The 22,919-nt window shown below is 40.8% G+C and overlaps 1 protein-coding gene across 3 annotated transcripts in view; it reads right to left on the bottom strand.

Annotated features, from left to right (window-relative positions):
- DPP10 (dipeptidyl peptidase like 10) overlaps window positions 1–22,919 on the bottom strand; it is a 280,467-nt gene that overhangs the window by 146,389 nt on the left and 111,159 nt on the right. For all 3 annotated transcript variants that reach the window (XM_064514641.1, XM_064514640.1, XM_064514639.1), the window contains exon 4: window positions 3,741–3,835. In XM_064514641.1, coding sequence (XP_064370711.1) covers window positions 3,741–3,835 — 95 coding nt within the window. The remainder of the gene's footprint in view (window positions 1–3,740; window positions 3,836–22,919) is intronic.

Raw genomic sequence — 22,919 nt, 5'->3', positions numbered from 1 at the left:
AACGAAGCAGGGGGGCTGAGCTAGTAGGCTGCTGAGGGACCAGATGGACGGACCTCCAAAGCTCCTCTCCAGCATAGCCACATCGGGTGGCCGGGCTGTGCGGGAACTGTAGCCTGCTTTTAGTCACTGCCTATTTATCTAGTAACTGATTAGCAAAAGGCATTGAAAAAAAAACTTTTAAAATACTAAAATCACTTATATAAATTTGCTATAACATTAATTTATTTTGGAACCGTGGCGTGTAACAAAGCATCGCTACGTGCCGAATACCTAGCCGGGATGTCACTGCCGATCATGGTGACAGGCACCTCGGCTGTGATAGAGAACATACTGTAATCGCCTATCGAGGCAGCGTCACAAGCATCAGGATGCCACACAGTGATTAATGTCTAGGGCTTTTTTGGCTCCATCCGATAAGGAAGTCGCCTGGCCTCCAGCTGTTAACGTTTCTGTGCCTCTGGCTTAGAATATTAACTGTTTATTAGGCAGCTCGAACAGGATGCACTACACAAATAAATTCGGAGGACAGGTATAGCTTAGAAACATGACTAAACCATGAGCTCCAGAGATGCTAATAGATATTCCTGGTGCTTTAAAAGCTACTGTTTTCTCTTGTACCATTGTATTTTGTTATCCATTAGATTGCTTTGCTAATAGCTTAATTATATAAAGGTTAGATTGTTTTACTAATAGGGTGTTTACAGAAAAGGATTCCATTTGAAGAGGACAAATGGCTTAATTAGACTAAAGTGCTACAATTTCTTCCACTGTCTGAATAAATCCTAGTGAAATTGGAAAAAAAAAATTTTCATTCAGGAACTTGGGACAGACATTTCTCTACGGAAGAGAAATGGTCATCTTAAAATAACAAAACACTAGCTTTTCTTCTTTCCAGGTCAACTCCAGGGGTTAAAACCCAGCTATTTTTTGAAAATCTGAAAATCTTTCATATATAACACATATGTTTTTAACCAAAAAAAAGTCTGCTTTTTGTGCTGGTACGCATATGAAAAGGGAGCACAGCAGAAGCAGAAATGTGCTTTGCACAAGCGTGGCAGCCTCTGAGATGCAAAACACGACGAGTGATCTGCACCCAGCGGAAGACTGCGTCAGGGGATTAGTAAGGAGGAAAAAAGAAAATCGCTTCTAAGCCGCTGGTTCAAATACAGCCCGACCAACAGCGACAAAGAGCTATTACCAGCCGCTAGGCTCTGTGCAGAGTTTATCATGGCAGTTTAGTTTTCAATGGACAATTATCAACATTACTAAGAAAAACCCTGCCACTTCTGCTGGCTGCTTGAGCAGAGAGGCAAACAGGAGAGGGGATGCACACTCAAAGGAGACTAATAACTCCTCTAAAGGTGACTCTTCCATGACTAAAACCCTTTGATAGGGGAGAATGAGGGAACTTGCATTGCCACTGCCTATCTTGGATCTGTACTCTATTTTTTATTAATATAAGACAGCTCTGCAGAGTCATTAAACCAGCACCGCTCTAATTATGCACTAGTGATTAAGCAGATGTGACATTGAGCGGGGAAAATGTTTGATTAACGATCCAGGTGTCTAACTTTGGACGAAGTACATTTAGCAGTGCGAATTTGGGGACAATGGTGCTTAGGAGAATAGGACAGCTTCTGCTTTCAGCCGCAGAGCCTGACTCTGTAACGCTCGGATCTCCTGCTAGGATTGCTGGCCCCCTCTTCAACAGAGACAGGCACTCGGGCACAGCAACATTTTCCACTGCTCTCTCCGCCAAATACGTGCCAGCAATCTTACTGAGACTTCTGCTCTGCTTGCAGCTTTTTATTCTAATTCCACATGAACAATTGTGGATGGAAGTCACTTTATTTACCTCTAGCACACCTAGCTTTTCTCTGTGCCGTGATGTGGTACAGAGAGGAGCTCCTCAGGAAGACAACATACCTGTATCTTTGTTTCTCTCTGTTCCATACATAATCACTAAATGGTTGCTCGAACGTTATCCATCTTGGATCAGTCTCCCATGCCTAATGAAGAGCAGATATATAGTATCTCTGTCAGTCTGTGTGACTTATGGATGAATCGGCTACTTTTAAAGGAAGCCCAGAGAGGAGCGACTTTCCTTACAGAGGATACACTTACAGCGTGAAGCAGCCTGTCCACCCTGATCCATCATTACTTGGCACGACTGCTTTAGCATAATGGCCTGAATAACTTGTCATGCTGCCGTTACACTTGACATCTCACGGGCCGAATGCTTGCAGCCAAAAGGGTATGAATTCATCTGTGAGGAAGCTCAAGCCTTGTCACTGAAGTCAAGTTTTATAGCCAGAAACGTCCAAACAGCTGCTCACGTTCACGTTGCACACTAAAGCTAACAGGTAGGTCTGACGCCGGTAATCCTCTGCTTAGCCTCACATGCACACACATGTGCACACACACTCCTACACACACACAGAAAGATAAGCAGGAAAATGCTTGTGCAGTACTCTGCGGTGTGCACTTCACAGACGTTCACCGTTTCACCCACTCTTAATTGGGTTTTTTGGGGGCTGGGGGTACGGTGAGGCGCTGCCCTGCAGACGGGAGGGCGCAGCTCGCCCAAGGGGAACCTCCCAGAAACTCCCGTAAAATACAGCTCTCTTCGCCCTTCTCCTTCGCTTCGTCTTTACACCGGATTGGGAAGTCAGCATCAAGCTCATTCCTCTGACCTTCTGCTCCCTTTCTAGTTTCCAGGAGTTATAAGAAAAGATCACCAGGGGCTTAAAGCTTTGAAATGAGGGATCTGTATCAGCAAGGGCCAGGAACAGACCAAGAACAAAATCATCCTTTGCCAGAGACCTCTGCTGAAAATGAATCCTCATTCTGGTTCTGCAGGTGCAAAAGATTTTAATAAACTGAAAATACAGGGATTAACCATAACAGCCAGAGGTCTGTGTGGTGTACTTATGAGGAAAGATTGATGAGCAGCATTTGAGCTACAAAACCCTGATAAATGAGAATTACAGGATAGGATATAAGAAGATTCACTGAGAATAACAGCACTAAGGAAAACAAGTGAAAACATAGATTAAGTACTAAAATATCTCTTAGCAATTACTACTGTAATTTACTGGTCAGTAACATATGAAAGCCACTCATGTACATACCATTTACTGGTCAAGAGGAACAATCCCCAACCAACTAGTTTGCCATTAAAGCACAGAAGAACAGGTAGGCAGCAAATTAGTAGGACTAGAGGATATATTTTTCTTTATATACTTAATTGCTTAGTTTTTTAAAGGAAAATGTTAATACAATTTCAAACACTCTTGCCCCGTTTCCTCACTTTCTCCTCCTTTGATCTGTTGAAATGCTACAATTTTGACTAAAATAGGGAAAATCTCTCAAAATTTTGAATCGTATCCCCCCATTTTATGGAATCTCTTATTATAACAGACATCAGCTAGATTCACTAGCACATATGCCAGGAGTGAGCCTTCGAATGGCCTGAACAAAGCATGGACTACTGCCAACAATATATCCTCCAACATCTTGGTTATTTACAGGTAGGTTGAATAAAATGACAAATAACTTCAGCTGGAAATATTGCACTGACAGAGGAATGGATTATACTTTCCATTTATATATAATCTATTCTAGGTTATAAACATATTTTCTGTACTATACTCTGTCTCCACTGTTACAGGAAAAAATGTTAGCAGACTTCCACTGAGAAGTGACATATTTTAAAGGAGTAAATAATATATATTACTTACAAAAGTTGTATTTTCCAATAATAATGTAGATGTATTTGTTTCTACATTCAGTTCAATAACATGTCCATTCCTATTTTTATACACCACTTCTGTATCTGCAACAACAAAGGCATTGATGGTTAGCAAATACATTGAGTATTTAATACACAGCCTGTAGAAGAAAAGAGCATATTAAAGTAGCTTTATTAAAATGAGCAAAAAGGACTGAGAGAAGATTTGCACCTATAATATCCAGTTTTGTTGGTTTACCTCATGAGCTTCAAAAATATCAATTTATGCCCTGTAGCATGTCCACCTTGCTCAAAAATAGGATTGCATTTAAATGGGAACATTTTATGTGGCGACAGCACACCGCACGTGATTGCCGTGAACAAAGTGTCATCGTGAACCTCCCAACTCTCTCGTGGAGTATCACTCTGCCACCCTGAGACCTTAAGGTCCAACTCGACCTGTGACGAGAAAGTGCTCTTCACTGGAGTAAAGGTTTGCCAAGCAGGAGGCTTTTGCTGGACACCCATTTTCACCTGTCGCCAACAAAATCTCAGCGCTAGTCTGTAGCTCTGGTAACTGTATGCATAAAGGTATGTACTAACTATATCTTAAGACAGTTTGTGTACTGTGTGGTTACTGCTGTACCACAGAATGCCGGATAGTCAATTAAACTGCATTATGTTAATAAAGAAGGAATAAAGCTTAATAGGTCTATTTGAGCAACATTTAAAACACTGCAGGGTGAATTCTGTGGCTTTTTTTCCCTTCTACTGCTTACCTGATTCATATGTTTCCATAACAAAAAAAGAACAAAAAATAATACATCGGAACTAAAGAAAAAATACAAATTCTAAAATTAATTGTGGTTCCTATGAAAAGGGCTTTGTATCTGTTTGTACCAATATCTTTACCAAGAAATACACAACAAATACATAAACCTCGATTCAACAAAACATTTTGCTTCCAAATGTCCCACTATCTCTAATAAGAGATTGAGCACTGATTCCTTGGTTTTATTTAAAAACAGGTTAGAGAATTGTATTTAATCAAGTGAAACTATTTTGTTATAAAAAGCCGAAAAGCATAAGGAAAAATCTGAATTAAGCCAAAAGGAAACACAAAAGAACCGTACTAATCCCCAGTAATGTCTGAGAAATTCATTGCAGATCCCTGCATTTTATGAAGTAGCAAGCAGAGAAAGCAGAAAAAGGTTATGCAATTATAAAATGTGCTTCACTTACTCAGAAAAATGTGACTAAATTTTAACAGACTACATAGAAATTCTGGATATATAGCACTAGTGAATGTCCCCTGGTATATTCTGCACAATCAATGAAGCCTCATTTCACCATTACTAAGCTATTTTAGGTCTTGGCTAGGAAGGGAAGTGGGATAGATGAGTTTGGGACAGGATTATCGGATCTGTTGTTTAGAAAAGAAAATTAGTAAGACTGTGAAGTGTGGAATTAAAAACTTACTTTTTAAAAAAAGACATCAACTATTCATTTTGAATAAAAAGAGAAAACACTTTCTAGAAAGTTATTTCGCTTTCAGGTTACGGACTACTACAGGACATTAAAGTTTTTGCAACTTCTTTTTTTTTGTATGTATGTATTTTTATGTACTTCTCTGTATGTATTTTTTATGCATTGAAAATCCCCAAGGATGCTGTACCACAGTGTTAATCAGTATTATACAAAAAACAAAATATTCTGGCCAAAGAGCTGTCTCTAATTATTAATAAACCAGCAAATGAAAAATGATGTGTCAGTTGAGGTGCTATGTTCCAGAGACATCAACAACCATCAACAACTATCTGTGTTCATGCTCTCAGCCTGTACACATCCCCACACAATATATTTTTGGACCACAGGTGAGACTAATATGATACCCAAATCCAAACAACAATATCAGAATATAAATCCTTTTTAATGATCTATTTTTTTGGTTGCCCAACAGGCCACGTGCATTTGGCCAAGAGGACTTTGAGCGTCGGCAAAGCCTACCAAGACAATTTCACCCACATGAAGACCTTTCTCTTAAATATGCTTATAGGACCAACAGTAAAATACCCAGTGCTAGCATTCTTTTTGCATAAGCTATATACATGATGTAAAACAACTTTTAGAACAGAGAATAATGTGAAATGACATAAACTAAAGCCTTTGTTCTCAAGTTGGAAGAAAATTTTATTCTAATGATTAGAAGAGAAAACTGAAAGTCAGACCTCTTCAAAAGGCAGACTTCACTGGACAGCAAGTACATCTCTCACTGAATCCAGGCTTTCACCCGTATATTGGGTGCAGTAGTTAACTCCTGAAATGCATAAATTAAATGACTGCTTGCAAAATGCATGGAGATTCTCGGGTAAAATTTACATCAAGTTCTGAACTTAAACATCTTCAAAAGTAATCACACTAACTTATAAAGAAGTCTCATTCCAGTCAATAGCTTGCTGGGTGATGAAGAGCTCTTCTCAGGCTGGAGAATGGGTAGTTAGTTGATGGCCACTCAACATAATGATGATATTTTATTGATAGCTCAGGTGAAAATAAGTGCCATAAACATACATTTTTGTTTCAGTTTGTGTTATCTAGAGTGAACAAGTCCTTAACATTGTCCACTCACACACCTGATCGATTTATTTTATTTTACTGTCCTGGCATGTTTCTCCCAGGGATGCTCAGGCATCTCTGACACTTAACAAATCCATTCACCCAGCAGAGCTCCTGCTCCAAAGAAATTCTGGTCTAATTTGAAACAAGGATAACACATGAACAAGAAAACAACAAAGATGGAAAGTAAGAGTAGTATCACTTTAAAAACCTTGTCTGGGCACAAATCCCAGAACTAAACACAGGTGGTTAATTTTCAAAGAATGAGTTGGAAAAGGTAGCGATCTTTAATAACTGTGTGTTTCTGGAATTTGGATTGAAGAGCCATGTTATCCATCCTTTCTGAGGATGTCACTAAAACAAAAAGCATACAATAAAGGAGAATGTGAGGAAGGCTCTATCAAGATTACATACTTTCAAGTCAGCTTCCCTGGATGACAAACACAAAATATTCTTTAAAACAACTCACTGAAAATTTCCTACTTGTAATAGTTCTCAAGCTTCGGAAAACTTAGAAAACTCCAGAGCGTTGGAGGACAGTTAATATCATTCTGTGCATCTAACGGGTGAAAAATGACAGCTGAGGGTCAACAAGTAAGTAATCCTGACATCACTCCCAAATAAAGTAGTGTTACAGTAAATCTGGGACTCTACCTACAAAATACTGGCTAGCAATATAATTAATACCCATCAGCATTTTATGGAACATAGATCTTGTCAAACAGAGTTTGACAGAGGTATGTTTGATAGAGGCAACTAGGCTGAAACTGTATATTGGGATTTCTTGGAGGCATCTGATTTATTACCCCACGAGACTGTGATTCCAGAGCTTACATTATAGAGAATTAACAGGAAACACACCAGATGCATTAAAAATGCTATTCCTAAGAAAAATAATGAGGTAGACAAGGTACTCCTACCAAGTGGCCTGTCTCACCTAGCTAACTGATCGTAACTGTAGATGAGAGATTGAAACTGGAAAGCAGAATGGAGAGACAAATTTATGAGTTTATATAAATAAATACTGTCCTATGAGTTCTCAATGCAATATGATGGCAGAAAGGGTTGAGGCAATTCTTCAGCACAAAAGGATCACCAGTAAAAGCAGCAGGGTAATCTTGCCTCTGCTCACACCACTGGTAAGACTGCCACTAGTACAAAATGTGCAGTTCCTGGAAGGCGTGCTGTGAGAAGAACGTGAAATGGGTACATTAGAGTGCTAGTAAAGCCTCAGTATTACTTGGGATCAGAAGGCAAACATTACAATGCAAGGTTGGAATAGCTAAAATTATTCAGGTTAACAAGGAGAAAGTTCAAAGACATCTAGGCCATACATATATGTATATATATAGTTAAGGAGAGGCTGATGATGGGTATGGTGGTTGCAGTGCATGGAAGAGTTCAGCAAAGGAGATGACAATCGCCAGCCCCAGGAGTCTTTTCTTTAAAGGTATGCCTTAGACCTTTGTAATGAGAATTAATTTAGGCTGAATGGGAGTAAAGATATAAAACGTTCAGCTGAGATTGCTGCTATCATCTCTCCTGGCCTGGAATCTGTGGATTTAACTCCCTCTGTTCATTCCCTCATCCCCTTCTGCGATGCACCTTTGGGAATACAGGATTGTCTGCACTGTTCACAATATGACTCATGTCTGTAGCTATGTTAAGGCAATTTTAATAAAAATCTCAAACTTTGGGGTTTTTTTCTTTAGTTGACTGCCTGGGGGATCAAGGATATTTATTTTTCCTTCTGATTCATAATTCATCTCTCGTTTGTGCCTCCTGCTCCACTACAAATTATCAAATATTGATCTCAGCTGCAGACGGGATACTGGGGTTGGTTAGTGCTGCAGCCTCGTTCAGACAGTCCTCCTGGATGCATGCCTAGCAGGATGCTCAAAGGTGCAGCATGCAAAGTCCATGAGTTTCACAATGATGATTTTTCCCCAGACACACACATGGACTAACCCTCTTCCTGCCTTCGTCTGCAGCGCGTGGTTCGGTTCACCCGCTGCGATGGTGCGGGGACGGCTTACCAGATCTATTCGTTCCACTACAGGCGTTTCAACAAGCAGTGCCGTACGTCATTCCCGTTCTCTGCCCATACCGCGTAGTTAAGGTTTTTCACCAGGGCTGCAATATCTAGTTTAACTAAACTCATCGAGTTTGTTAGAACACAGACTTATGAACTTAATGATTGCCCGTATAAGGTAACGAACTAGATAATTCAAGTCACTCCGGTGATAGACAGACAGACAGACAGATGAAGACATGGTAGGTTCAGAGCTGCTATTATGGATAATTATCTTCAGGAAGAATTTATTCCATCTTATTTTCAGCTTATTTCTAAGGCTGACTCTGAGGGAGACTGCCTAGGGGACATGCAGCTCCATTAGTCAAACCAGCTGCTGAACAGGATCTCTGCAACTTCTTTGGCTTTCACGAAGAATGGAACAAGTGAATGAAGATGCACTTTTTAAAAAAATAAAACCTCTTCTGTGATTATCACAGTATAATAATGTCACCTGAGTCAGCAAAGTGACTATTACATCTGCTCACAGAAATCTGTCTGCTGCAAAACAAAGGATTATTTGTTTTATCATCATGAGGCTAAAATGTCTATATTCATACCCATACTACTATATGTTTTTAAAAGTAACACTCTTCCTCACTTGGCCTATCTCTGCGTGAAGAGTTTGGAACACAAATGTTATACTTCTTCCTTCTACATTTGCACAAATAATATCTAGATAAATAGAAAATTTAACATATAAAACACTTTCTAAAAGCTACTTGATAATCTCTTGCATTCCTGATAAATGGAGCAAACCTTGTTTTATGTAAGCAAGAACACTTTACTGTGCACTACAAAAAGTCATATTTTTAAAATTGATATGAAACTACAACGAGGGTAAGTTTTAAAAAGTGATATAAAAAAACAGGCAATAGTAATAGTAAAGTTAGTATTATATGATGTCTGATTAAACTCTTGCAGCATTCACAGTTCATAATCCATTCATCCCATTGAAGTTTTGATACTTTTTCAAGTTTTCCCTCCTCAAGTAACTACAGGTTCTCTGTTTTCCTAATTTTTAATGCTATTTTTTCCCTTTTCCTTTGCAGACTCTGCCCAGATTTCCCATCACTATTATCAATCCATTTATACATATATATATATACAAAATAAAAGAACACATGCATACACATAAATATACTCCTGGTTCTATCAGGAGATAATCCCTATTCTTTCTACAGCAGTTCTGGAATTTCTTTCCTAATCCAGCCTAAAAGACCCTGGAGCTTCTCAGTCTTTCTCTCGGGTGCTCCCAGGAGCATGGAGAAGTCTCCCAGAGTATCTTCAGCAAGAAAATAGGAAACAGATCTGTTGGTTTTGCAGTTCAGCTGCTCTGAGCTACGAAGGAGCTGTCAAGGCTTACATGGTGCCCAATCCCTTCTTTTCATAACCCATGCCCACTCCACGTGGAGCACAGCAGGTCCAGGACTGCCTACAGTGTCCCCAAGGCTCATGCGCTCTACCGATGCAACGAGCAGCATCCCTTTCCCCTGAAGCACTCTTCAGTTTGAGTTAGGAAAGAGAAGAGCCCAAGGGAAAAACACTGAAGAGAGATCCTCATTTCTGCTGGTCCTCAAGTACCGCTTAGAGGATGTTTTAAAAATACTTGTCTGAAGATCAGTGACATGCTGCAGCCATCCTAGCAGCAAAAGAAATGCTTTGGGAAGCTCCTACTTCCACTCTCAGCACAGCTCACGTCCGTATTCGCAAAAGAGCTCGAGGCAAAACTGACAGCTCAGGTGCTGGGGTCAATACTGCCTTTAAGAAGAAGTAAGAGAAGATGTTTCACACAAGATGTGTTTAGTAACCACGTTCATTGGAAAATGAGAGAGGTCTTTGATGATACATAATGCTGCGGACAGAGAGAAGAATTTACGCTAATATGAATGATGTGTAGTGAAAGCGAACAATCACTGATTCCAGTGCTATGTTAGAAGAATAAGTTGCACAATACTGTAGGGAACAGAGATTAAAAAAAAGGCTTAAATGATTAAATCCATGTAATTTATATAATTTGGATGCATATATCAATTACATAAATATATCCCTCAGTGATACAACTATTATATAAAAATAACATTCTCACAGTTCCAGGTGCTTTTAGTACAAAAGGAACATTTTATATTAATAGTTTTACTAAAGCTATTGCTCACATTTCAGGTTCTAAAGGTTCACCACTTCAGAAAACATGTTGATGGCAGAGATGCAGCTCTGCACTGTGCCTGGCCTAATACATATTCTTCCAGAAAACATCAAAGTTACAGGCAAAATATCACAAAAGGCAATGAAAGCAATGTAAAAACTTTCCATGTCTGATCAACAGCTTGACCCCCATCCTTGACAATCCTGCAATTATTTCTTTACCCCCGTGTATTGAACTGACAGTACTCTGCCATGTCCTAAATGATACAGAATTTATGTGCAGCACTCAACGCTCCGACTAGCCTCACCTGAAATCATATATGGTCACATTATCTAAAAAAATTCAAGCCCTTTTAATTAAAATAATGTGCTATTTGGGAAAAAAATGGATCAACTCCCACTCTGAATTACACTGCCATCATTAAAAATGAAGCCTTGAATTGCACTAGTGCGTGAGAATTTGGCCTGCTAACTATGCTGCCTTTAAGGATTCAGCATTCTGAAAGTAGGATACTGAATCGTAGTGGGTTTTTTGATGGCTATAATCTCTGATTTCACATATCATTGAACTTAAGCAACTCCTTCTGTAATTTAAATTACACAGACTAGGTTAAAAGGGCAAGTTCCTACATCCTCCAAAGCAAACCTACTGAACTATGGCTCAACTGCCATATTGCAAACATTGAATAATTTACTAATGTTTGGAACGAGCCTCTGTAATCTTTAATCACAATGACTACATCTGTAAAGAAGGCTATTGTAACCGTTTTGCCAAATAAATCATGTAATTATTTGAAACAAGAGTTGTATGATGTCCATTGTCAGTCCATTGTATTGTTTTTAATTCTCTTTTTACCAGCATTTCCCAAATTAACATTAATTGTTATTTCAACAACTTGAAAAAATGTTAGCAACAGAAATATATATAGCAATAGCAAACAGATAGCAATTGCATGTTATTTCACAGGGACACAATTGACATTAAGTAGAGCAACTACTTCCTCCAAACCCAACCGTTTCCTTGTTTCATCTTACAGATGCACGCCTGTTGTGTTAGAAACTGGATTATGCATCATCAGAGTTTCCTGTTCCAAGCAATTCAAAACAAAAAAGCAATACAGAAGGTAACAGATAAAGCAGATATACAAAGAGCTGCGGTGACCTGCCTCAGGTCACGCAGGATATCACTAGCATGATGAGGAACTCTAGTCTCTTGAGTTTTAGTCCCGTGCCCAATACACTTGCATCTCAGTATTGAGCCAACTTTTTAGTACTTAGAAATTTTCTTCTTTTATTTGTTCTAGCTGTGTATTTTGACCTGTGGATGACACAAAAAGCTTCAGGCTAATGAACAAATAAATGTAGCAATTTTTCAAAGAACTTAAGAGATTCCCCGTGTGTCACAAACTGTTAGAAGAGAGTTACTAACTGCAAATTTCAACTGGAAGAACCAAGAGAAAACCAGTCATGTCCTAAATATGAATGAACACAGATGATGGGAAATGTTTTGACGTTTCTGTAGGACTCTAAGCCTGGCTTACGTGACAAGAGATCCCAGACGAGTGGGGATATCAGATATGACTGGTCAACTAAGTATTAAGCTTTGAGGCAAAGTCCTCAGTGTTGTACTGTAAAGATCCACCAGCTTCAGTAATATGTGGAGATTCCCAGATAAAGCATAAAATCACAAAACTGCCCTGCATGGACTCTGAGAATTTACAAAAACTCAGAGACAATTTTGACGCACTAAAACCACAGGAGTAGGGAGATACCTGAATCTGAGCCTCCAAATATTCTGCTCATGCTGAATTTTAGTCAGGCTAATGTTGCGTTGCTTTCAGCAGGTTTATTCTACTGAATGTTATTATTCTACTGAATGTTATTCTATTATTCTACTCCAGTTGCGGTTTTTTTAACCTAATGTATACCTTTCACACTGTACTTTTCCTCTAGCCTTTCATAGTCATCATAGTAACCCACCCTTATCAGAAAACCAAAATCTGTCTAGCTTGTAAATCTACATTTCCACCATGTCTGAGATTACCTTCAATAACCTCTGCAGATGCTAATAGTGAGAAGGAGTAATGGAGTCAAAGGAGTCCCCTCCTTTGGGGGGGGGGGGGGAAATACTTCCTACTAAATTCACATTACTGTTAACGGAAATTTTGTTTACAAAACAGAAGTATGTTGGTATAATATGTGCTAAATCTGGATTATTTGTTAGTAACAAGGTTTACTTCAACTTAACTCCTGATGTAAATTTTTGTGGATCCATCAACTCCAATGGCAACATGAGTTTCAGCTTGCTAGGAGGTGGCTCAATAGTGTATTAGAATTCACTAATACTGCAGTTGAATAGCTGGAAGAAAGAATTGATTTGTAAACCCAGAGCGTAGAGAGCTCATTTCTGGCTTTGTTTACTCATTTGTACATAGCACTGTAAATCTTAGCCTAAAATAGTTGCCTAAAAGAGCACAGAAAGCACTATCCACTGATGTTCTTCAAGCAATCACGTTCCAACCTCTCCTCACTTACAAAAGATGGACATTGCAGAAATCTGGTGTGCTTTCTGTCCTCCTTGTTCTGGTTATGACATGGAGCAGAGACAGATACCAGCCCAGTGCTTGTGCCGTCCGCCACTGCCTCCCGCCAAGCCGACTTTGCTGGCGAAGCAGCAGCACCAACCCTGGGGCAGCCCCGCGCAAGGCCACCGCCCGAAAGCAAGGCACCTCCCAAGCGGTTTGGGTGGAGGAAGCACCTGCACAGAGAAGCGGAGAGATGGAGAGACATCCAAGCTGTGCTGAAAACCTGGCCCACAGTATCCAAAGCACGGAGGCTTCAGGGCAATCTTTGGAAATTACAGATAGTTTTAACATGAAGATTGTAAATGCTTATAATCCCCTTACTAAATTTCCTATTTACCGCATTGTTGTTTGTTTAAACGAAATTCTGCTTTGCAGCACACACAAGCAGTGTCGGGGTCCTTTTTTCCCTTATATTTCACATTTTTTTAAAATAAGAACACAGGAGAAGGTTGATACCTTGCTGTCAACACATATGTCAATCAGCCTTTGCTGTATACAATATTATTAGAACTGCAGATGGCATTTCATTAAATTGATTATAGAAAATGTCATGCTAATTAAAATAGAGAATGCTTTCTGATTTAATGAACAGGAGGTGCTAGACAAATCTTTGTCTAATTAAGTGTTTGCTAATTAAATAAAATAGTTATTTAGAAAGATATTACAGATACAGACAAAATTTCAATATGCCATGGACGTCACATTTCAGCTGAGCCACATTTCCACCGCTTCTCTAAAATTTAGGTTCTGGTTAGTAGGGCTTTCACGAAAACATTTATTCTGCACTAGTTTTAAAATGTGGCTGTGACATTTTTGGAGAATGACTCTTCCATTGTCTAGAAGATTCCCTGTTTGAAAAACGTTGTTGCAAGCCCCATCCTAACACCACCCAAGAAAGCATGCCATCACACACGCCAAAAATCTTCTCCTTCCCTTTCCTTCGCCCTCCCCAGCACAATCGCAAACTAGCCGGGCCAGGCTGGGCTCTTGCACCTTGTCCAGCTGGCACGTCACCTACGGAGGCGGCAGCAGCAGAGCCCCGCTAGCGTCCCGCTCAACACAAGCCAAGCAGCTCAGCTAAGAAGGTCCAGGAAGGTCCAGCCTGAGCCAGAAGGTCCAGACTGCTAAGCTGTAAGTGATGAACTGCCTATTCAGAAACAACCTGGAGTGTGTTCAGCCACGCTCTATCATATGTTGTATATTTGTGAAGAAACAGGCAACTGCCACAAGCCAGGAGTGCAGGTGTTTGCACAAAGTCTCTCCTCCCACCATTTTGAATGCCAGCACAGAGCAACCAGGCACCCTGCATCGGCCTGGAAAGCTAAAATCTCCTTCCTTTATCATGCTCTCCTCCTTTTCTCCCAGTCTTGTCACCAGACGTCATTCCGAGTCATGCCCACCTCATGCCAGACTTTTAGTGGTCCCAGTTACTCTTGTGTCTCAACACATGAAAGTCTCTCATTATGCCAGCAGTCCCTAGTCATTTAAAAAATAATAGTTTTCTTTTCTATCATGCAATTGCACAGGATCCTGCATCACTATCAGAACCGCTGATGTGCCCATGCCAGCACTTCAGAGAGGGCAGAGGAAGCGACAGCTCCAAAACTTGGACAAATCTGCTGTAGGACTGATTTATAAGGAAAAAATACAATTGTGAAATATATAGTGCAGTTAAACCAAGCCTTCCACGAGACCTTACTGTGTAGACAGCTATGCCCTTGCATAGCCACTGCTCACCCAAGTGCTTGTTACCAGCTCTTTACTGGAGATTAACCCAGGAGGCAAAATAGCTGGAGCTTTGCCTAACTGCTTCAGGCAAAATCAGCTGGGCTAGTTAAACCGCCTTAACAACAGTCTGCATTGAAGCAGATTAGGAAATATTCCCTGCAGAGCTGTGGGAGGCAGTAAGGTGGAGAGAGACCGTCAGCTGCAGGTGGTGAAGTCGGTGACCAGCTCAGCTGGAGCTGGAATAACCTGACAGCATGTCTACAGCCTAAGCAAGTAATTTCTCCTGTACGTGTTGGGGAGATGTAAACACAAGGAAAGGAGCTGAGTGAGTTCACAAAGACACCAAAGATTTGGCTAGAGAGTATGAAATGCACATAGTCACCAGGAATGTAGCTGTACAACACTCCCAGTGACTTTACTGGGCTCAGACCAGTCACGCTGAGGAATCCAGATGCTCCATCATCCTCGTTGTCACAGCAAAACTGAACCATCACACCCAGGCTTTTCATAGACACATCCCTGCTCTATGTGCTGCTGTCACGACACAAGCAGTTCAATTTAGAAATTTCCAAACTCTTCCTACAGGCTTACCAATGCTATAACCCTCTGGGCCCAGCAACTCACCTCAGTCCCCTTGAGGGCTTTGGGCCTGCCATCCATGGCAGACAGCTCCAAGAAAGTATTTCATACCTGGTCTTTCTGGATGGGGAATTTCTCCTACAGCCCACTCTTCCTCTCCAGGTAAGGAGTAAGCAGAGCATCTCTACATGGATCCGCTCACTCAGACCACTCCCTGAGTCCAGGCTGCCCTAGCAGGATCTGCCTCATTTTCTCCATTTCAAGAGTACATGTAGGCTTATACACATAGAGCTGAGCTCCAACTTTCTTAAATGGTCAATTCACCATGTAAAAGCAAAATACTAACTTACACCATTTGAAGAGGTGTCTAATAATTAAGAAAAGTTGAAGAAAAATAGTAGTTAGGCTATGATTAATCTCCTACCAGAAGTAGAAGATGTCTCCTTCATTTTTAGAATACAGCTGGACAAAGCACGAGAAAAGCAAATGAATAAATACAAATGAAAACACCAAGATCTAATTGTGCACTAGCACAAATGGGAAGCAGTTATCCAGCCCAGGCAGCAATCAGCTGATGGACTACAGCACATGATTTGACTATTTCTGCCATCCCTCCTCAGCCTTTCCCCACTCCACTTTTCTTAATGCACAAATCTTCATCTGTATTTGTCATTACCGAGGGGGAAATGTTAGCAAGGCTCATTTCCCACTACAGAGGAAAGCACTGAACATGATTTCATGGTGTTAAAAGCTAGGATAATAGACTTGAATCTACTAGTCCATTCCAATTTGTCTGAAACCCAATTAACAGTAAATCAGTACCATGAAAAAGAGCAGGGGAAGGGCAGTATTCTCTTTACTGTATGTTTTTATGTGTTTGTGCCAAGGCAGAAGGATAAATGGGGGCAGATGCTGTTTGGAGGACTGTGGGGGAAATGGATGGAGGAAGTTTGCTATATCCATCTTACCTGTCTGCCTGGAAAGATTTCTGCAGAGGAATAAACAACGATCTCTGATTCCTCTCTTGAAAAGCACCGAGGAACATTCCCAAGCCCACTTGGCAATGCAGCCAGCCAGCTCTCACCCAAATAACGCATGTGTCCCTGGCCTACGGAGAAAATCAGTGAACAAATTCTGATTCTCAGTCACCTAACCTATCGCAGCCTCTTCCCTGGAGAGACAACCAGGTATCTCAGGATAACAGTGCTTCTCTGACAGCCTCAGTGGTTGACTTTTCTACGGAGACCATCAGGAGGACAGCCAGGCAGGATGCGGACACACTCTGTGGGAGTAGGTGGCAAGGCCCAGGCAGGACTTCATGCAGATTACAGAATAGGCAGGGCTGCACTTTGGATAAGAAATGAAGATTTAAAGGTAGCAAGAGCTGCGTACTTGTGTACTCCTATATAGTTACAATTCTCAAAAAAACAGTACTTCAGCCTGCAGTACGACCGTGAACCTCCCCTGCCTCCCAAGCGCTCCCAGAGCTCAGCGCTGTTCCCACCTCTGCAGCGCTCCAGGTGCGATCGGCACCGCACAGACCGGCCCAGCAAAGGAGAACATTCAAATTCAAGGGCGATGCACACACGACTGTAGGAGAACAGCCCCTGGAGCAGCTGTGGGCCTGCAGCTCGCTCCCCACCCCGCGTTGTCCACACCGATGCGTCTGAGATAGCTGGTTCAGCTGCGGCTGGTGGCCCGCAGGCTCAGAGCCCACAGGAGCAGCAAGGACAAGGTCGGAAGCGGCCTCGGGGATGCTCTTAAGCTGTAACTTAGCCCTCGACAGTCTGGCAGTAACAGCAGAGCACGTCAAAGGAAAACGAAGTTATAGGATTTCCAGATATATACTCACAGGGAGGATGGTTATTATTTTCCACTCTCTAGATAATTTCTACAGATTTCCCCACGTGTGGAAATTGTGCTGGGTGCAGTACGGCCTCTAGCGAACTTCATCTTGCAGGGTTTATAATCAAAATAAAAGATACAGAGTACGTGATTGTACGATGGGACCCCTATGCACAAAGGGAGAGCAAGGACCAGCCAAAGTCAGACTATTTGCTACAGTAAAATAAAAAAAAATAAAAATAAAAAAATAAAAAGCTTGTAGATGGTTTTGTGGAAAATAAGTATTCATTGGCACTTGAAAGGAGAAATAAATGTATGTATACAATCAAATTAGCTTTGTCCAGATCTCACCATGTCTTATCTAAGACTGGACTATCTGTTACCAATGTATCATAACTCTCTAATTTCACTCAATGAGACTAGAGGACAATATATTATGTCCCAGAATGAAAATTTATATCAATCCAATTAAATACCAATTTTCAGAGTAAGATGGTGGCAAATAACATTCCAGTTAATGCTCCAATTTCCTTAATTTTTAATGATTATTCACTTCCTCAGAATAAGCTTTCCACTGTAATGAAAACAGCAATCACCAAATTTACCACACCTGGCCTGCCTATTATAAAGCTGCAACATTAAAAAAAAAAAAAAAAAAATTACAGCATCAGCAAAGCACAAGCAAACATTAGCAAATCATTAGCAGAACGCAAGCAAACTCTCCCCTGAAACCAACGGGTTTACGTCCTGAACCTTGGCCCACGGTCAATACAGGGAGAGAATAACGAAAGAAAAGCACATCTCCTGAGCATCCTTTGGAGTGCATTATCAGCAACTATTATCTCCTGGTGCAAATCACCAGGAGACTATCCAGTTCTGTCAAGGCTAATTTGAATGGCTCTCTACTGTTTTTCCCATTACTGAGACACTGCAGATTTCAACCTCCTTTGCAACTGGTCCAGGCTCTTCTGTCACTGTCAGAATCAGATGATTTAGCTGTGGCAAGAAGATGCAGAATGAACATGCAATTAAAACTGTGAGGTATCTACAGAGTCACCTATTTAATACTACCTTTACCTGTATGTATCAATTGGATGGTGATAATGTATACCTCTATGTATACCTAATCTATACCATCTAGAGATGGAGACTGTGAGGTGGAAAATATTGCTAATTGTCTGCAAAAACCAATCCTCTCAATTTTTAACTACCTTGTACATAGTTCTGGTAGCAAATATCTGCTAGCCACTAGGTAGTAATAAGAAAATGTTTGTGATCTTGGACATTGACTGGAAATAAACTCTGAAATTTGCTTACAGATAACAATAAAACTTGTATTTTGCAGACATTAATCCTCTGACGATGAAATTAAAATTTAAAAAATCCAATTTTCAATAATAAATTCAAATATCTGTGTACAATACAAATGCTTCTTTCTTTAATACATTTTCTTCACTATGGCACTAGGTGGAAAAGATTCAATAAGCTGTTACTGCATTTCTTCTCAGCCCCTTTCAGCCAGATATTTACCATGCACTTCCATTTCACAGCACTGAATCCAACAGCTTTGCTAGAGTTTAGACATTTTTGTTCAAAAAGGTGACTCTACTGAGTCAATAAAAGCTTTGCTTCACAGTGCAGTGGACCCAGAATTTAGCAGGTGCAGCTAAATGTCACAGAATTATGTGATTGACAGGACTTGCTTTTCTATTATATGCTACCAAAGGATAAACAAAATATTCTAAGTTGTTATTAAAATAAACAAAGGTAGGCAATTTTCTGTTCACACTTAATGATTTAACTTGGGCTTTGCAAAATAGCAGGTGTCTCATTCCAATTTACGAGAAAAAAACATTGATTAAATGAAGATCATTAGTTCTTAAAAAATATCATGCAAGTAGAAACACACAAATCACATCAAGGCACTGTTTAGTGATTCAGTTTGTATCCTTTTGTGAACCTAAAATACTAGTCTACATTACATTATTTCTACTGAACATTCACCTAGGCTTTGGACAAAAATCAGGCACCCAAAAGTCATGTGTGCCATTAAAAATTTTGCCCAGAAGTACTCAATCCTGCACATCTAAGTTTCGTTTACGAAATAAAAGCACTTAACAGAGTGCTTGGTCTCAGGCACAGTCATTATTTTCCAGCACTACTGGAGTCCTCGGGAAATACCCATGCTGAGTAGTTTGAAAGCTAAATGGTGAGTGCTTGGGTCTCTAATCAACATGGATATGGAAACACAGATTTGGCACTAACGTTTGCAAGCGCTGGCAGAATCTGCGTTGGCGTTTGTGCCGTGGGGGTGTCGTTTTCCAGACTGGGCATGTAAATACACAGGTCCGCTGGAGCAGGGGACTGGGAAGGCACAGGTGGCACCGCGGAGCAGCACAGCCCCCGTCCCCGGGACGGTGCACGTCTTGGTGCTGCAGGTCCCATCCTGTCCCAGCTGCCGCGCTTGGCGCAAGCTCCACAGAAATCGGAAGCTGGTCCGGAGGGTGAAACGTCATCCGAAAAACCAGTCCCGTCTTCAGGACGCAAAGAGAAAACTCAGTGCCGTAACTCAAGCTCCAGCGCAGAACCCTTCGAGGCAGCAGCTGCCCGCGTGGTTTGGAGACCCTCCCGTTCGCGTTTCGGAGCCCTCGCCAACCTATTTTGCATAGCTCAGACATGAAGTCTTCGTTCCAAAGGGAGCGAGAAATAAGCAATTAAGTTTCTACCCTAACGTTATCTTGATGTGCTTTATTTTACCTCCCTCAAAATTGCAAAGGTGACACTTCAGTTAGGGACATCTTGTGCAGCTAATCTACGCAATTAATTTAATTTAAAATCAAACGTAGCTGAACTGCGATATTACAACAAGAAAAAAAGCAAGGAAAGGCTGAATAATGGCACTCTTTTTGGAAGCTAACAACTGTTCTTTAATAGTATGAACATCTGGTGGCAATTTGATTGCCTGTTCCCCACAAGAGGAGGAGCACAGACCTGCTCCAGGTGCAACGTCTAAGCCAAACAATAGGACTTTTCTCCATACTTCAGTCACACAGTAGCTTCAAAGAATAAAAATTGAAATTACGACTCCAAATTTATCCTACTGATTATTCCTGGGAATTACACAAGCTCGCAACCTCAGATCAGATCATTCGGGCAATTCACCTTTGATTTTGCATTTGAATTACTTGCCCCTTTCAGATTATTATTCGCTTTATTACACACTTCATCAAATAGTTGCTGGTTTTCCGTAAGTCAAAGCATAGGTACGCTGTGGTATCATCATTTAAATACCAACTTCATAAGTATATATATACTTGTTCAGGAACACTTTTAGACATTGAGAAAGTACCCATTTACAAATTTCACACACCTTTTTGGGGATCTCGTACATTTGCACCCAAAAGTAGAGGTGGCAGGAACACAGTATACAGAGACAGAGCAAGGGACAGAAGAGGTGGCAGTAATATACTGGGGAGGGGAGAGAGAGACAGATAAAAACAGAAGAATAGATGGAAAGATTTAATGAAGTAGAGAATGAAAGGTGAAAAGTATTTATTATACAGCCAGCGCTCATAATCTATAATAATCAAAATAAACAGATCCAGAATAAGCATCATTATGTCAACGGGAAACCCTCAATAGAAACATCCTCATTCTTCCTCCTCTAGCCTCATTACCAAAGACATATTACTGGGCATACAAGAAGGGCTGATCCAAAAACATTAACTGAAATTAAATGAAATTCATCTTGGTGTAACTGTTACTTTGGCAGAATTTCCCTATAATATGTCCAATATTTTCATATCTAGATATTTTGCATTAGAAGAACGTTAAGTACTTTACTAAATGAAAGTTGTTAAAATTGTTTGTTTACTTCATTTTCAGTATTTATTAAACATTTGTTCTGATGTTGAATTTTTCAAACAGATTTTGTCCTATTATTTTTATTTCACTTGCAATTAAAGAAAAGGTCTTGTACTGCTGAATTGGAACACGGTTAGAAAATGCTCCAATTTTCCCCAAACACAAATCACTTTTAGTAGCTCTAAACATGAACTTTATTCTCGCTCACAGGTCGAAATTGAAGTCGCTGCAGGGAAGCCACTTAGCAGTCCCATGTACTAGTCCTCAGCACACGAAGTGGATTTTCTCTTCCAAATTGTTGTGTATTCAAACTGCGTAAATGCTGGACACGCAGGAGTGATGTAAATAGAATAAATTGCATTCATTATACACGGTGGATTCAGCGATTGCAAGGCCAGAAGGGCCCATTATGGTCTTCTGTCCTGAATTCCTTCAGAGCACCGAGAGGATTTTAACCTGCAATTCCTGCACGAAGCCTGTAATTTCCCGTGGGGCTGTCTTCTCTAGAAGACATGCAGGCTTGATTTAAATACCTTAATGTAGAATCCACGGTACCTCTTGATACTATGATATGAGCTGACAAAGGAGAACGATCGATAAAAGAAAACCAAATAATTTATACAGCGCAATCTGAAATGCAATAGGTGAACACAGGGACTCGGGATCCGCTCGCGCACACCGCTTCGTACGACCCCCCCCTCCGAATCCCGCTGGTGTCAGGGAAGCTGTTCAGGTAACAACCCAAAATTATATCCACACGTCTCCAGCATACTGTTAACAGATTTGTGGGGACTGGCCCCAAAGTGCAAGTTAAATTGCTGTTTTCAAGAGCTCAGCAAACAGCTTCAAGCATCTCCCCGCACCCACTGTAGGAAACGGCCTCAAGTATCGCATCTTCCCGCGTTACAGCTCTGATACGGACCCAGACGCCCAGGTCGCTGCCCTGGACACAGCCTGCGCGGGTTTGGGATTCACTAGCTGCAGCAAGGGCGGATTCAGCGAGGGGGCTGTAACCCCCGGCAGCGCCCGGCTCTGCAGCCGGCTGCCAGCCCCGGGCAGCCGCCGCGAGCAACAGCTAACGGCACCGACGGCCTGCGAGAAAGGGATGCTAAAAATAAAAAGTGCCCTGAATTACCTTATAGCCTCCCGTCTCCCATCAAAACAGCCTGCAGGAACAGTGCAGAAACCATCTCTACCATTGGAGGTTAGACTGAAAGGATCCATCGTATTTTATAGTGCATCAATCACACTGTACTTTTTAAGATGTACCTGTGCCAAAGGCATAGGTATGCACAACGCAGAAAACAAGTTTTTGTAATGCACTGGAATTTTTTTCTATGTAGAGAGATAAAAAGGGCAGGAAATCTTGTAAACTTGCATCCCTTTTCCTTACATGCTTTTTTAGTCTCAAAATTTTCAGCAGCAATGATGCTCATTTAGTGACACCACTAAACTTGCTGGGCTAAATCTGAGCATTTGGAGATAGCTTGTTCTGCCTCGGAGAATACATTTTGGACTTAGGCCACCCGAAATCACAGATAACAAAGTATCTAAAGATAGACCACTCAATCTCTAACACGTAATTAATAGGTATATGTAAACTTCTATGCCCTGTACAAACACACACACACATATTCCATCTGCACAGAGCACAAACATTCCTTTTTATGCAGTGGCATTTTCTCTAAGTGTGAAAATAATAAACAATACCAACATTATTCTTATCATAACACTGATTTCCAGATTAGACAAAAAA

Source organism: Dromaius novaehollandiae, chromosome 7 (genome assembly GCF_036370855.1).
Source record: "Dromaius novaehollandiae isolate bDroNov1 chromosome 7, bDroNov1.hap1, whole genome shotgun sequence".
NCBI classification, from domain to species: domain Eukaryota; kingdom Metazoa; phylum Chordata; class Aves; order Casuariiformes; family Dromaiidae; genus Dromaius; species Dromaius novaehollandiae.
Note: the sequence above shows the minus strand (reverse complement) of the source record. Positions and strands in the feature narration are given on the sequence as shown.